Source organism: Anopheles stephensi, chromosome 2, assembly GCF_013141755.1.
Source record: "Anopheles stephensi strain Indian chromosome 2, UCI_ANSTEP_V1.0, whole genome shotgun sequence".
NCBI lineage: Eukaryota > Metazoa > Arthropoda > Insecta > Diptera > Culicidae > Anopheles > Anopheles stephensi.
In genome coordinates this window covers 48029094-48044341 of record NC_050202.1, presented here as the reverse complement: position 1 = coordinate 48044341, position 15248 = coordinate 48029094, and the positions used below count along the sequence as shown (strand labels likewise).

General features: G+C 49.9%; 4 protein-coding genes across 5 annotated transcripts; 2 read left to right on the top strand and 2 right to left on the bottom strand.

The window, feature by feature from the left end:
- Positions 1-1150: 1150 nt before the first annotated feature.
- Positions 1151-5396, bottom strand: LOC118508285 (E3 ubiquitin-protein ligase HRD1). Its single transcript, XM_036047925.1, has 5 exons — positions 4782-5396; positions 4429-4674; positions 3987-4366; positions 3444-3889; positions 1151-3275 (listed from the first exon to the last, which is right to left on the bottom strand). The coding sequence occupies exons 1-5, from the start codon at positions 4908-4910 to the stop codon at positions 2395-2397; spliced, it is 2082 nt and encodes a 693-aa protein (XP_035903818.1). The 5' UTR covers positions 4911-5396; the 3' UTR covers positions 1151-2394.
- Positions 5397-5846: 450 nt separating this feature from the next.
- Positions 5847-6772, top strand: LOC118508287 (thioredoxin domain-containing protein 17-like). Of its 2 annotated transcripts, XM_036047928.1 has the most exons (4): positions 5853-6211; positions 6281-6365; positions 6433-6613; positions 6673-6772. In XM_036047928.1, the coding sequence occupies exons 1-3, from the start codon at positions 6067-6069 to the stop codon at positions 6584-6586; spliced, it is 384 nt and encodes a 127-aa protein (XP_035903821.1). In that variant the 5' UTR covers positions 5853-6066; the 3' UTR covers positions 6587-6613; positions 6673-6772. The 2 variants fall into 2 exon arrangements, with proteins under 2 accessions (XP_035903820.1, XP_035903821.1); XM_036047927.1 differs by having other exon boundaries at positions 5847-6211; positions 6433-6759.
- Positions 6608-10688, bottom strand: LOC118508282. Its single transcript, XM_036047924.1, has 5 exons — positions 10295-10688; positions 10003-10197; positions 9237-9934; positions 9100-9165; positions 6608-9022 (listed from the first exon to the last, which is right to left on the bottom strand). The coding sequence occupies exons 1-5, from the start codon at positions 10424-10426 to the stop codon at positions 6874-6876; spliced, it is 3240 nt and encodes a 1079-aa protein (XP_035903817.1). The 5' UTR covers positions 10427-10688; the 3' UTR covers positions 6608-6873.
- Positions 10689-10834: 146 nt separating this feature from the next.
- Positions 10835-13124, top strand: LOC118508286 (protein max). The gene is made up of 6 exons (XM_036047926.1): positions 10835-11049; positions 11215-11393; positions 11480-11548; positions 11623-11730; positions 11815-11938; positions 12195-13124. The coding sequence occupies exons 2-6, from the start codon at positions 11295-11297 to the stop codon at positions 12383-12385; spliced, it is 591 nt and encodes a 196-aa protein (XP_035903819.1). The 5' UTR covers positions 10835-11049; positions 11215-11294; the 3' UTR covers positions 12386-13124.
- Positions 13125-15248: the final 2124 nt, after the last annotated feature.

Genomic DNA, 15248 nt, shown 5'->3' with positions numbered 1-15248 from the left:
TAGAGCTCGTGATTACAGGGGCTCCTCCATTGTCCTTCCATACATACGGGGTTAACAACCCTTCTGAGTAAAACACTTTTCACGGCTTGAGAGGTTTTGTCAGTTTTGGACAGAGTCCATGTCTCAGAGGCGTATGTGAGTACTGGGACTAAAAATGTTCTGTACAGTCCCAGCTTCCGTCCGTCGCGACAGTTATTTAGAGTGGAGAAGTTTCCTCAGGCTGTACTATGACCGGTTAGCAGCCAGCACCCGTGCGCGTAACTCAACATCAATGTTGTTGTCGGTGCTGACTTTTGACCCCAGATAGGAGAGGTTTTCGACGACTTCGAAGGTGCGGTCACCTATCTGTACATCACTCCTGCGTAAATCAGTGTTTGTTAGCAGGGCCGCTGGTGGTGCCACCATCATTTTGGTTTTCGCCTCGTTAATCTCCAACCCGAAGTTCTGTGCCGCACGCATAGGAGAGCCTCAAACTAATGATGTCTATGTCATCAGCGTATGCCAGGTTCTGGATTGACTTATGGAAGATACTCCCCGAAGTTTCCACCTCTGAGTCACGGATGGCTTTCTCTAGCGCCAGATTGAAGAGGAGACAGGCGAGCCCATCTCCCTGGCGCAGGCCCTTGGTGGTAGCAAAGGGCCCTGAGAGTTTTCCATCCACCTTCACCTGGCATGTGATGTTGGCCATGTGATGTCATTCTTACAAGCCTAGTAAGCTTGGCCGGGATTCCAAAAGAGCTCATTGGGTCGTACAGTTTTACCCTGGCTATGCGGCTTTAAAATCAATGAAGAGATGGATCGGTCGGGTTGTTCTTATCATTCCATTAAAACCACGTTAACACGATGCTTCAGGAAACTTGTTTTTGCAAATGGGACTTCAACTGTTGTTCTTGCTCTTCTTCACCTGAAACGAAGAGATTCTCTTGGTCGACGAGGCCACATGGACAGGTAGGCAACTCGATTGCTGAAGTTTTTTTGGAGGACGAGCTCCATTACTGGACTGGATGTCCCATGGACGGAGACGATTTTCGATGATGAGTTTCTGTGATCTTCGCTTGGTACACGAGTCGCTTTGAGCGTCAGGATCTCTCTTGTTCGACAACACCCCACTACCGCAGCATTCCATCTTCCGCCGTACTTTCTTCGAGCATTAGTTTTTTATATGTTGCTTTGCCTTTATTATTTTATTATTCCACAGTACAATATGATAGCACTATTTACAATTACACCGTTTTCGTCGAAGAAACGTCCCCATTCCCAGACTCATTTCGGGATCGCGGGTCGGCGCCGTCTCATTATCCGATAGTCGCTCCCCACTAGATGCAGCGTTCAAACGCTCGGTCTTCGGTCCTCGGTGGATCCTGAGACGGATCTTTCCTGGTCGCCTATCTATCTAACAGTGGTCGCTTTTACAGAAACAGAAACTGCAAAGCTGATGATTGTGTTTGTCTTCCTTGTTTTGCAAGTGGACCGATTTTATACACCTGTTTATCTCTCTTTACTTACAGAGTACAGCTTTATATGCAATTTTTATATACCTTTCTTCGCGCACCGTCCTACTACTACTTCCGTTTCCGTAATCACCTTTTCTTTGTGTGTGTGTCTCACTGCGAACACACCAATTTGTTTCTATTCTGTCTACATCCATAGTTTATATATTCTGCCTTTAAAGGTAAGTTCTCCAACACTTTTGTTACGTTTCGTACATCCTAAACGTTGATTCAGTGTGTGTGTGTGTGTTAGCAAAATGGGCTTCTCTTCACAAACACGTTAGTGACTTTGACGCTCTTTTTTTCCTTCTTCTTTTTGGTCTTAAAAGGAGGCCATACATAACAAGGGAACGGGGAGAAAAGGGAATGGAATGAAGGTTGCACCGGCCGTTCCTCCCCACACGCGCTTCTGCCGCGTTGTTCGGCTGCACTGCAGCGTACACAGAACAAACCGGCAAACGGGCGACGGAAAACAGGAGAACAAATGCAATATTTTACTAAATCGTACACACAAAAGCACAAATAAATGTAACAGGCAAACAACAAACAGAAAGCAAGCGAGCTATAGAGGGATCATTACACGCGGCCCCACCACAGCATCATCATTACGAACGATAAATGTATTGTTTAGTCAAAAAACGTCCAAGATGCACAACTTCCTGCGGGCTCCAGGCCACAGCAGAAAGGTGCTTGCGTTTTGCACATGCCCGCAAATTTAAAAAAGCCCATCGACTAAGCTGACTCAAGAGCAAAGGTGAGCAAAGGTCCGCATTCGTTCCCGTTCGGTTTTGGCATTGGAAGACACACTCCACGCCAGTCCACTTGCACATCTTACCCTCCACAGGATTTAGAACAAAAAATAGCATATAACAACTCCGCCTTGCTACTACTACTCACCTTCTTCCTACTGCTGCTGCTGCTGCTGCTGCTCCTGCTGACTGCCGTCCGCGGTGCTCGTGGTGGCAAACTTCTCTAAACGCCGACGACGCAGCTCGCTCATGGCGGCACTTTCGGGCCGCTTCAGTGCGCCGCCTACCCCGTTCTCGGCCAGCCTTGCGGAAGTGGTAGCGGCTGCCGCTGCTTCCTGCATCTGATCGGGCGTGATCAGCAAAACCTTGCTATCGCTCGGCAATGGTTCCTTCCTGTGCTTCGCCGTCCCTGGATCGTCCTCATCGCTGCTGAGCGGTCCGAGATCTTCTAGCTTCGGTTGACTCAACACCGCCGCACTACTGCTGCTGCTGCTGCTGCTTACTCTATTGGCTTCACTATCACTAACCTTACTACTGCTAGGTTTATTACTGCTGCTTTCGGGTGCCACACTGCTTGCGGCGCCCTCCGCAACCATCCTGGCTGGTTCCGTTACCGTGGCGGTGGCCAATGTTGCTGCCGGTGATGTCGTGATATCAGTGCTCGTGGTACTGCTACTGCTGCCAGTAGCATTAGCAGGATTGACCATCGAGACGGTTGGTTGCGTTGGTTGCTGCTGCAAATGGGCCACCGCTTCCGGTGGTAGGCGGGCCGTTATGGCTGCGTACTGGTTCATCAGTGCGACGGACGCATCGAGCAGGGTGCGTATGTTCTGCAGATGCTTGATACGCTCCTCGATGTGGCGCCTTTCGCTGCCTTCCATCGCACGCACCTCCTCGTCCGAGAGGGTGTCCAGCGCGGGAGGTACCGGTGGCAAGGGCATCGAGTACGGCGGCATACCGACAAACGGAAACGGGGGCAGAAGCATCGGTGCCGGTGGGAACAGCGGAAGCGCACTCGTTCCTGTCGCTGTAAGTCCTGCAAAGGGCATAATCAAAGGCGTTAGCTGAAGGGCTTCCTTTCTTCCTTCCTTGGCACTCAGGTCAGACCCTAGCAGGTCCGGTCCCACTATCATACCGGCCACCGGGGACGCCCAATTCGCCTCGTTAGCATGTACTAGCCTCTTAAATGAAAATTTACACCTACCATTAGGCAACGTGGCTCCGGATGACACAACACCACCACTGCCGCTAACACCACCAACACCACCCGCACCACCAGTCGCGGCCGCCATGGTCGGTCGGCTTGTGTCGTTACCGGCGGCACCACCAGCGCCAGCATTCGCATCGTTTCCATTGTTGTTTGGCACCGGATTGGCGGGAGCGGTGGCCGCTGTGATCGGTGTGCGCAGAATGTTCAGCCGGCAGGTCGGGCACGTCTGCTGCCGCTGGAACCAGGAGCGCAGGCAGGCCGTGTGGAAAATGTGACCACACGGCAACTTCTTCGAGCTGCTCACCATGTCCTCGCGACAGATGATGCAAATGTTGTCGGACATTTGCAGCTCCTCGGGCGTTGCGTCCGGGTAGAGCGTGTTCATGTTGCGGATAGCGCGCCTCGAGAGAATTACGTCGTTCAAAGCCTTCTTAAAGTTTCTGTACAGCGGCAAGGAGATGAAGATTATGAGCGAGGAAAAATAAAACAAGCATTGATAAGATAAGTTCTCGGTTTGGGAACCATTCCGCTACTTACCGCATTGTGTAGTACATCGGCCGGAAGGCAAACATTGGCAGGGTGAATATTTTGACCATCAAAATAACAAACACCACGTACAGTACGACACGCGTGAAGCCAATGATGAGTTCGGTGTACAGCAGAAACACTGCCTTGTTCTCCCACGGCGTGTCGGAGCGTAGTTCGGCTGCGTGGAAGATGTACTTTATGGCCGTGTTAATGACCATCGTCATTAGGATCGCGTACTCGAACCCGAACACAAGCTGCACCGTCACGCCCTTGGCAATGGTGGACTGGTAGGCGTACGATATTAGCTCGTAATCGAACAGACCCAAACAGAGCAGAAGCCCGGCTACCCGCACGTGGAACAACCATCCAATTACGGGGCTGCGTTCCATCTGGAAAGGCGAAGGCAGATTAGCAAAATTGGAGGCACAGGGCCGAAATAAACCATTCTCACATAATCGACGCGGTCTTCCGCCAGCCAGTGGAAGGATTTCAGAAACAGCAGCACCGTAAACAGTGCCACAAACTTTGGATTGAAATCGTCCCGAAACACGGTAAACGCCAGGCAGGTTTCCGTCAGCGCGTACCAGAACCGCTCCATCAGATGCTCGAACTCGGCCGCACGTAGCGTGCCGAGGAAGATTTTCTTCATCAGCTTGCCCAACATCAACACCAGCACGAGCGACTGTATGTATATGACCTTACGGGGCGGGAAGGAAAAAGAGAAACGCAGAACATTTGTTAAATCCGGGCAAATTCCGAGCACCAACAGAGGGGGGGATGGTGCCTTCTGTTGTTTTCACTTACAGCCATGCTCGGGTTCGATTTCGTGATGTACACAACGGACGGGTAGAACTGTTTCTTCTGGTAGTACGCATTGCCAATTACCAGCCCGGTCAGCAGCATGCTGATCACGGACAGCCCGAGAGTACGCATCTTGACGCAATGTTCAGCCAGCTGGCTGATTGTTTCGAAGAATATGTTAATCTTGCCTACCGGATCTTTCCCCGGTGGAACACGGTGTGCGGAACTGCCGTGTCTACCACGACGACGACGACGACGACGACGGCTGTGCGCTGCGTCCTCACAACTCGCCCCGCCCGGTCTACAGCTGCACAGTCCTGCGATCGGCCTCGAAAACTGTGTTCACCCTTGTTCGCCCAGTTGCACCAGCAGCCAGTTCATTCGCTTTCGTTCGGTGGATTGTTCCGCGGTGCCGGAGCTTGCTCCCATCAAACACGTCCGACCAGTGCGTGGCACACACACACACGCGCGCGCAGGGAGAAGTTGTTTGCTCTACACACGGGGTGGAAGTTCTAGATTGGACTGAGTGGAAAAAAGGGGCTAGATTTCTTCTATTCTTTACTACAAAATTTAAAGTACACGTAAACACCACTATTTTCCCCGAGAGCTGTCATAAATGCACCAATCGGTGATTGCAACATATGTCAAAACTCGTGCCAAGGTATCTCAGCAAGGTGTGACCATGGTTCGGTGCACTGCTGCACAGTGGGCGATTCAGCATTTTATTTTTTTCAGATGCAAATTTTTAAAAAGATATGCTATTCCGTTTTAACGCCTTATTGAAGAACAGAAATCTCGAAGAGAAATAGGTGCAATTGATGATTTTTTATCAGATTTCTTCTTTAAAGCAATTGGCTGGTATTAATAAACTTCCAGGAACCGGAAAGGACCTGATATCGAATCCTATCTGGATTGTTATTGGATTTTATATTATTCTTCTGGGCCTTATTTATCAAATTAAGCAATAAACAAAAACAATTTTTTGTCCATAATATCTTATCTCCAATATCAATCGACGACCCCATTTTGCATGGCACTGTTGTCCGTTTCGCAGACGCGCACCACCCAAAACAATGCAATTCTGTCACTGGGCCGGCCCGGCAAACGATACTGCACAAGAGCCCATAGGAGAACAGATAGATAGCGCGGTTATCTTTCCATGTCCTTCAATCACTTGCCTCCGACACGACAACAAGAGGCAGATTATTAGCCTATTACATCCCGGCGCAGTGTAGCAATCAGGTGAAGTGCGATCACGAGTCGTTTTTGCGAAGGAAACCCGGTCAAAATGGTGCATAAACATCATGTCGCTGGATACGATGCATTCGTTGCATTCATGAAAGACTTCAACGGAAACGGAGGCGCGATCAATATCCTTTTCTCCGGCGCCAAACTTGCCAACGGTGAGAGCTGGTGTGGAGACTGCGTGGAAGGTAAGCATCTGCTTCGTGTGCTAAACTCACTGATTCATCCGATTTGTTTCTTATCGCCATCCCAATTAGCCGCTCCGTTCATCGAAACGGCAGTCAACACGAGCGCACCGGAAAATTCGCACTTCATCTACGTCGATGTAGGCGATCGACCGACGTAAGTTGCCAGTTCCTTCCTTCTTTATGGTCGCCATATAAGCTTTCTACGGTCTTTTTTGCTTTAGGTGGAAAGATATGAACAATCCGTTCCGCAAGGATACCAACACACATCTTTCCGTCATTCCTACGCTGATACGATGGAAGAATCCGCAGCGTCTCGAGGGCGAGCAGTGTGCCAAAGCTGATCTGCTGGAACTATTCTTTTCGGAAGATGATTAAACTGGTGCTGGATGATGATAATTTCTGGTACATATACAGCCTTAAATACACTATATTTGTCCGATATAAAGAACGCACTCTTTCAGGGGTCACTCCCTACTACGATTTGTTTGCGATATGGTCTACGTCAATTTGTCTACGCTTTAGTAGTGAGAGATAAATTTAAAATCCTTTCAAAGAAAGCAACGAATCTGTGCGTGATTTGTTTGTTTAAGTTAAAACGGTGCTGGCACTAGTAGAACGAATATCTGTCTTGTATCTCTTAAAGGTGTGTCGGACCGACCGCCCTAACGAACATTGGCCGCCCGTGGGTGGGACGTTCGTTCGGGACTGTTCTCGAATCCGGGCGCGGTACAGATGGCAAAGCGCGACAAGGGAGTAGCTTTCAGCGGTGTTTGATATCGATCACCACCACCGCCGTGCGGCAACATCCGATTGTTTCGCCCAGGTGTCGCAGCAAGGATGCGCCTCGGCGAGCTCCGCAGCAACTGTTTGCGGATGTGGGGCGTTGTCGTTACCGATCGATTGCCGCTGTTCATGTCCTTCACGTTCGGGGAAAGACAGACGACATTCACGTTCGCCGCAGCCAGATGCTCTTGCACGTTCTCCTGCAGCCGACGGATGGTTCGGGGGGAGTTGAGCAGTGCTTTGGAGGGTATGCCCACCGCCGACGACACGGCCGAGCCTCCCTTCGTTGCCTGGCGAAGCTTTTCGCGTCGATTTATTCCTCCACCGTGGGCCGATTTCGTGAAGGTACGCTTGCGCGGGGTCGATTTCCTTGGGCTGCGCACGCTTCCGTGGTAGTGTGCCGAGGAAGATCGCAGTTTCTGTATCTGGCGAATGTGAACGGCAGTTTCTGTGTCGGCCGATGGTGGTGCTGCTGCTGTAATTGCTGTCGTACGAAACTTGGTGCTCTGGCGACGGTTCGAGATCGGTGTGCGTTTGGAGGACGCTCCACCGGCGGACGGTACATCGAGGCCAGCGTTCGTGACGAGACCATCGAACAGCTTTGCCTTCGCCATTACCATGCCCGCGTTTTGGCTGCGGATGCGTGCGATCGATGCGCGCCCACTCTGGGCCTCCTGCAGCGGGGTAATGTGTGATTTGAGCAGGCTGCTCGGGGTGCGCGGTGGCAGTTTCGGTGTTCGGGCGGGTGTTTTCAGACGCGGTGGCACTACCGGTGGTAGCATGGGCGTTTTAGCAGCTCCCTGGATGTTAACGTCGATTCTCGACACTAGCTGGTTGGGGGTGCAGAAGGCGCTGCCCGGCTGCTGTGGCTGCTGTTTCGAAGCCGACCGTAACGATGCTCGGCGAGAAGTTTTATCCGGTGTTTTAAAGTAATCTTCCATAAGCACCTTACACGGGGTTAGGAATTCGGACGTCGAGTCCATTACGCTCGATGCGTTTTCGTCGGTGACGTTGTGCGTTTCAAAGTAGCTTTCCGCGTTTACCCACTGTTCTTCCTTTTCCTCGTCGGTGAAGTTTCCTCCGCCTGCACTCGTCGCCGCGGCGCATGGAGACGGTGGTTTCGAGGCTTGCTTTACCGTTGCCATCGCAACTGTCGCACCGCTCATCGGTAACGTCGATGTCGGGTCTGGAGCTTTCAAACCACTCTGTACCGTGTTTGGCCGACCGCGTTTCAAAACTCCAGCCTTGGGATAGAAGGATAGATCGACCGTGCCCGTCGTAACCGGCGCGGCAGGCAAATCTCGTGCACCATTACCCACGTGCCAGGACTGGTTGCGCGATAACCGTACAGCTTCTCGGCTCCGGCGACGAATGGTACCAATTTTCCTGGCACTCGGCGATCGGATCACCTTGTGTTCACCGCTTTGTCGAATCTTCAGCTCACGGCTAAGCCGCTTCGCGAGCTGATCCGTTGTGGCGCACGTTGCTTCGATCGGTTCCGTCTGTTCCAACGTTTGCCGATACTTGTCCTCCACGTTGTCCAGCAGCACATCGTCGCGCCCGACCAGCGCGGTAAACTCTTTCGACAGCTTCGACTCTATGTCGGACATTCGCTTCTTGATCGCTTCATATTCGCTGCGTCGAATTTTAAGGAAATCATCGCCGCCGCCATCGGTTTCATCGGCATCGATTTTGTCGACCGTGCTAGACAAACCCTCGGCACTGACGAGACAGGGCATGGACACTACTGGTGACATACGACCTCCTGCTGTTAGGAGAAGCGAATTGCCCGCCGGTTCTGTTTCGAATTCCTCTTCCACCTTCGGGTCCGTTTTGTTGCTTTCCGAGTCCGGGTGTTTGTTGCGGTTCTGTTTTTTACGTCCCCACGGTGCACCGACCACGCTCCAGCGTCGTTCCATTGGTTTGCCCTCGGCAATGGAAGGTATTGAACCGGTCGGTAGTAAGCGTTGCACCACTTTGCTGGGCTTTTTACTTCCGCCGAGGCTAAGGCGGCTCTTTTTCGGTTCCCTGAAAGCACGCATCACGGGTGAAAGGTTGTATTGAATTTTAACATTTCTCGGCAGGCAATTTGTGCAGCAACTTACTTAATAACAAGAGGCGTGCAGGGTAGAAGATCATGGTTGTCCGGCAATAGGGACGTTACCTCCTTCCTGTTGATAAAATTAACAAAAAAAAAGTAATGAAATCACACTCAAAATACAAGGCCGACATTTGAACTTACTTTTTCTTAGCGCTGAATGCAATTCCCTCTGTTACCTTCCGTTTCTTGGCCGATTTGCTCAGACAAGGCGTGCCGACTACCAGCGTCTGATCGTTCTCACCCTTTTCATCGGTTTTGTCCAGATTTTCCGACGATCCAATCGCACTGACCATCTTCTTAAACCCATTAAACATCCGCGTCAACGAACCACTGCGCCGCTTTTTCTTCTTTTTATCATTCACACCGTTCGTGGCCGTGCTTAGATTGATGCCGCCACCTTCGTCCTTCAGCTGGTACAGAATGGCGTCCGGGATCAGGCCAATCTGTTGCGAATTTTCGATCAGCAGCTGCAACACCTTTACATGACTGTTGAACCGCTGCTGGACCAGTTCCGCCGTAGGCATGATGCTCGGCGTCAGTATGATGGCCAAGTTTTCCGCCGTCATCCTGTTTTTTTCGGCGTGCTTTGAAACGGTTTGCAAAAACTGCATAAAGTATGCGAGCGTGTTTAGCGTTATCGGTGGCAACAGCAGGCAGGTCATCATCAGCTTGTGCACCTTATCGTCGCTGCCACCGAGCAGACATCGGATCAGTGCTTCCTGCACATTGCCGGACGGTAGCAACGGTTCGGGCAGATCCCGGAAGAATGTTTTTATGATGTTGGCGACGTCAATGACGTGATGTGATTTGCCCAACGGAACGCCCGACTCTAATCCTGCCTGCAATGGAAAGAAAGTGGAAACACGTTTACGGGCGAAAATGAATGCAAGCTGCTAGGTACACTTGCCTTAATCTGTTGCTGACGCTTGGTTGAACCAGCCTTCCGAAACAATCCTTCCGTGTCCACATTTTCCAGGATAAACTGACAAGCGTTCGATACGAACAGAGGAATCTGTACCATTCCACCGCTGGCTAGCATCACATCGGTCAGTTCCAGTGCATGCAGCGGTATTTTGAATATGCGTTTGCACTTTGTTTTATCCTACAACGACAAAATCGCTCGGTTATCTCCCCCCAAAAGCTTTGCCGTGCGGATGCTGGTGCGGGAAGAAAAGGCTCACCAGCGCGCCACTACTTACATTACACGCTTTGGAGGTTTTTTCTTTCCGATATTTGATGCCACTTTTGCGTAGCTCTTCCTGCAGCACTGCGTACAACTCTTCCTTGTTTTCTAGATCGTTTATTAACACTCGGGCGGTTGGAATTGCCATTTTTACATTTAACTTTCTTCTCTGTGTATCAGCAACAGCGGCAGCAGCGAAGCATCACTGGACGCGATCTGTGTTTTGGAGCGGGGATTTTATTCGTTGCTTTTGAATTGGGTTCGTGTGTTGCACTGACGTTTGTCAGCTGTCAAACGTCAGAAAGGGTTAGGGCAGGGCTACTCGATGAACATGTTGACAAATCGAAACCCGATTTTGGGACAATTTCCAAAACTAAAAAAAAAAATACCGAAGAAAAATGATTTCAAAATACTGCTCAATATTGTTGGAGGGTCTGGTAAAATTGTTCCTGCTCAGTTTTTCTCAACAGCAGAATCATTTTTTTCTGCTAAATACGTCCTTCTCACATAAGTTTCACGAATGTTATCGACCCCAACGCCCCTGCAACAACGTTCTGCCATATTTGACATTTCCCAATTCCGTACAAATAAACATCGTGCTTCGAAGGAATTTTGTACGGACCGCTTTTCTGCATCCTTTTTCCTGTCCCATATGCGACCGTAGAAAAAGGATTCATTTACATACGCACGTAATTTACACGCCGGAGGAAAAGGTGACCGCCGACGGTGTACGTTGACCGCCGAAAGTTAGCGATTTGTTGCGACAGTGAGGTAAGTGTAAACAAACGCCTGCCGTACAGCTCTGGCTGTGCGGTGCGTCTGTGTGTTGTCTCTTACCCCGAAGCCCGTCCCGTGCCGTGGGCCGGGAGGAAGAGGCAAGAAAGCCATCCGAGCTTAACGACGCAGTAAGTAATGTGCCTTATGTTGTTGGATTAGCGATCCCGAGACCGATCGAATCGCAAACGCCCAGAGACGCGCCCGCCTTGAGAAGTATCGTAGAAAGTAACAGCCCGTGGATGCGCTTGCACGAGGATAACCAAGGCCGGAAGCTAAGCACTAGCGAGTGGTACGACAATATGAGCGATGATGACCGGGACATTGACATAGAAAGCGATGTAAGTGAGAACAAACGGTTGAACAGTTGTGTATGATAGATTGAGCTCATTGTACTCATGCTTTACTCACAAACCCGTCTGCACAGGATGGCGATGATTCGGACAACACAAAATCACAGTCCCGTTCCGGTGCTGGCAGTCAGTTCTACTCACAGGTAAACAAAAGCGGCCGAGCGCAGGTGGAATGTACCCATTTGCTAACTACCTGCTGTCTGCTTTATTATTATAGGCCGAAAAACGCGCTCACCACAATGCCCTTGAACGGAAGCGGCGAGATCACATCAAGGACAGTTTCACCGCGCTGCGTGACTCGGTACCGTCGCTGCAGGGTGAGAAGGTGCGTTTGGTTAAGGGGTTTTAAATCCAGCATCATCCACACAGTCTAACGATGTTTTTTTTTTGGTGCATCTCGTTTGTTCAGGCTAGTCGCGCGCAGATACTGAAAAAGGCGGCCGAGTACATCCAGTTCATGCGGCGGAAGAACAACTCACACCAGCACGACATCGACGATCTGCGGCGACAAAACAATAAGCTCGAAACGGAAAGTAAGTTGAGCCGATATTTGCAAACGAAACGCAAGAAAGCACCAGCATCGGCCCATCGGCATTGGCTGCTTGGTTGGTTGGTTGGTTTGCAATTAATATTAATGTCCCGTCGGTCGCGTCCGTCAGCTTCGGTTCATACATATTGACGCATTCGACCAGGGCTCGGGTGTGCTTATGCTGCTGTCCGCGAATCTAACGGACCGGGCAGAAACGATGCTGATGTAAAATTCATAATTTTCTGTGTGTCTCCCAACAGTTCGCGACTTGGAGCTGGCGCGGGCTTCCGGCAAGTATGGCGGCGATGGAGTTGATTTGGGCCTATCGTTCCAGGACGGGTCACGCGGTTCGGACAGCTCCGACATCGACGAGGTGGTACCCAAAAACAACAACAACAACGGGATGGGCGCGCGGCGAAACAAAAAGATGAAAACGAATGCCAACTACTAGGCGGGGCGGGCATTGCAAAACGGCGCCCAGTGGCGTGGCTTTTAATTGTTAAGATTTTTTTCTTATTTTTTTTGTAGCAAACGAAAAGCCCTACCGCTTTCTTTTTGGTAACAGCTTTTGGAATTAGTTTTCTTTTATATTGTAAAATGCATATTAGTTTGTACGTCGTAAAATTCATTTGCTCTTCCGAATCCTTTTTGCTTTTGCAATGACTTAGAGTTGGTTGGAAACTTTTTTCTTTTTTCATATCCATCGTATGAAACAATAATTGAAGAAGCCCCGTCAATACGTTTAAACCATCGAGAACTGTAAAGAGATGCGCTAGCGGCAGTTGAATTTATAACATAGAACACACAGAAGGAGGAAAAAAAAGTTGTACAGGATGTTGTGGTTTTTCTTTTTGCTCTACAATCTCAAACGGCAGTCCGTCCGCTTGGGGGTCTGCCGATTTCGTACTTTCTTGACTTGATTTACCCGTTGCTACCAGAGGTTTCCTGTTTGGTCCAAATCACCTCGAAGGGAAAGTGATACAGTGCTGTACAGACACGATTGTTCGCATAGCTTTCTTTGGTTCCAGTTTCAACACAATTCTACAAAATTCATGTACGTAAAGGATCATTACGCTGTTCCTATTACTGCACGGGATCGAAAGAAGTTAAATAAAACATATATTTAGCATTACAATAGAAATAGTGTAACGTACGTTGAACAGCTAAATACCTTGACGAGGAGAAATCCAGAATGAATGTCCTAAATATAGCAGCGTCCCCCTGGTTACATACTATGATGGACAGATAGAAAAACTTACCTAAGAAGTCTTTCAAAAAAAAAAATCATATTACAGATTGCTAAATATTTTTAACTGTCAACTGATCCTACTACGGATTAAAGAATATTTTCCACTTAAACGCCACACATACGCCTTTGCGACGTGGGTTCTGTTCTGCTGATGAATTCGTTTTAGGCGAAAGGAAAATGCTCAGAGGGCGTCGGAAGGAAGAATATAGTAGCCGAAATAATGACGATCGCTCTGAGCGAAACGACGATCTTCATTTCGTTGGGAGTTTTGATGGGCCGGGCCCACATGTCATGAGAATGACACCGGACGACTCAGCCCGTAAAGCATGCTGATTCCGTTCCCAAGGACAGAGAGTTAAGCTTGGAGCTATCAAGGGACTGAATGCTACCTGCTAAGATCCTCTTGCTGCAAATATTCTTCGGCGGACTTTGCTCCCCTTGCTACAGAAACGTCACCGATCACTGCGCAGATCGATCGGGAATTCTTGGAGGATCTTCAAAATTTTTTTGACAGATGTCTTGCGAGTCAGTGACGGTTCTGGGAGAGAAGGTAGATGAATTGTATAGTCTGAAGAGCATACTTGGGCTTCACAGCTTACCCAGCTTGCGGAAGAATATCAGCTAAACTTACAAGCTCCTTGTTTACCAGGTGGCTGGCCACTCTGTCCAATAGAACATTCGTAAATGTTTTGCAGATAATTTAAACATCATGTATGACAGAGAAACGAGGCCATCCGAATTGGGTTGCGGAAGAAATTAAATACCTGTTAAACAGGAGACCTCATTGAAATGATGGAGATCGGTTATCTGTGAGGATCAGCCAACAGTGGAGGCACAATCATATTCTACACGGAGGCATAGTGGCATAGGGAATAGAACGCACTTCACAAACTCCAGCAATTCTGAAGACTCGCTCGCCCCCTGAAGAGTGTTAGGTCTTGATGCCCTCAAATTTTCTTACTTACTCAGTTACCTATCAGGCGATACAACCGCTTTGCGGTCTTGGCCCGCTGCAACAATCCTGCTCACGGTTTAGCGCCGTCGTCTGCCAATCCGTTATCCCGGCCGTTCTGGCGGACGCATCAACGCCATCACTCCATCTCAATTTGGGCCTACCACGCCTCCTCTGTCCGTGTGGACGGCCTAAGAGGACTTTACGGGATCGGTTGTCCGGTGTCATTCTCATGACGTGACCAGCCCACCGGAGCCTGGCGAGTCTAATTCGCTGCACGATGGTGAGGTAATCGTACAGCTCGTAGAGCTCGTCATCGTAGCGGCTCCTCCATTGTCCTTCGACACTGTCTTCGGCGGCTTATCAACACGTGGTCTATCTGATTGGAAGTGGCTCCATCCGGAGACACCCACGTAGCTTTGTGAATGTCCCGGCGCGCAAGATTATTTGCAGCTGCAAACTGGATCAATTTACTACCATTGTCGTTACTGTGCGTTCATGTAGACTGTGACTTCCAATGTATTGGCGATACATTGGCTCCCTACCGACGTTTGCATTGAAGTCCCCCAGGATGATTTTAACATCGTGCCTGGGACACACTGGTCAATGATTTTTGTGAGGCGGCCGTAGTACAGGTCCTTTTCCTCTTCATCCTTGTCTTCGGTAGGGGCGTGAACGTTGATGAGACTGATGTTGAAGCATCTGCCTCGCATGTGCAGGGTGCATAGCCTTGAAGCCGATGATTTCGGATTTCAGCCGCGGACCGACGGCGAAACACGTTCCCGAGCATATGGTGGCGGTCGTGGCAGCTGAAGTAAATGTCGTAGCGGTTACTGCCACGCCTGTTATGCACACCATTCCCGAACCAACGGATCTCTTGTAGAGCTACGAGGTCCATGTTCAGCATGGCTAGGGCGTCATCAAGTTGCTTCAAGGCTCCGGCTCTGTAGAGCCATGAGCCCATGAGAATATTATTTTTTGGACGGTGCGGGGGTCTGTTATCGTGACGTCCGGGTATCGCATAATTGCTTAAGCTTTCTGTAGTCGCTAGGTTACTTGAGGCAGGGTGACTGGCCCTGCGCTCAAGCCCCCAGGTACCTCTGGAGGGCCTCG

What these genes read in the sequence shown, in the direction of transcription:
- LOC118508285 (XM_036047925.1), bottom strand. Translation starts at nt 4,910, where the DNA reads ATGCGTACTCTCGGGCTGTCCGTGATCAGCATGCTGCTGACCGGGCTG. An exon ending in CCGATGTACTACACAATGCG is followed by an intron (nt 3,890 to 3,986) that starts GTAAGTAGCGGA and finishes GCCGCTGTACAG; the next exon opens with AAACTTTAAGAAGGCTTTGA. An exon ending in CGGAGCCACGTTGCCTAATG is followed by an intron (nt 3,276 to 3,443) that starts GTAGGTGTAAAT and finishes TGCCCTTTGCAG; the next exon opens with GACTTACAGCGACAGGAACG.
- LOC118508287 (XM_036047928.1), top strand. Translation starts at nt 6,067, where the DNA reads ATGGTGCATAAACATCATGTCGCTGGATACGATGCATTCGTTGCATTC. An exon ending in GTGTGGAGACTGCGTGGAAG is followed by an intron (nt 6,212 to 6,280) that starts GTAAGCATCTGC and finishes CATCCCAATTAG; the next exon opens with CCGCTCCGTTCATCGAAACG. An exon ending in GATGTAGGCGATCGACCGAC is followed by an intron (nt 6,366 to 6,432) that starts GTAAGTTGCCAG and finishes TTTTTGCTTTAG; the next exon opens with GTGGAAAGATATGAACAATC.
- LOC118508282 (XM_036047924.1), bottom strand. Translation starts at nt 10,426, where the DNA reads ATGGCAATTCCAACCGCCCGAGTGTTAATAAACGATCTAGAAAACAAG. An exon ending in AAACCTCCAAAGCGTGTAAT is followed by an intron (nt 10,198 to 10,294) that starts GTAAGTAGTGGC and finishes TTGTCGTTGTAG; the next exon opens with GATAAAACAAAGTGCAAACG. An exon ending in TGCACGCCTCTTGTTATTAA is followed by an intron (nt 9,023 to 9,099) that starts GTAAGTTGCTGC and finishes GCGTGCTTTCAG; the next exon opens with GGAACCGAAAAAGAGCCGCC.
- LOC118508286 (XM_036047926.1), top strand. Translation starts at nt 11,295, where the DNA reads ATGCGCTTGCACGAGGATAACCAAGGCCGGAAGCTAAGCACTAGCGAG. An exon ending in ACATTGACATAGAAAGCGAT is followed by an intron (nt 11,394 to 11,479) that starts GTAAGTGAGAAC and finishes CCGTCTGCACAG; the next exon opens with GATGGCGATGATTCGGACAA. An exon ending in CAATAAGCTCGAAACGGAAA is followed by an intron (nt 11,939 to 12,194) that starts GTAAGTTGAGCC and finishes GTCTCCCAACAG; the next exon opens with TTCGCGACTTGGAGCTGGCG.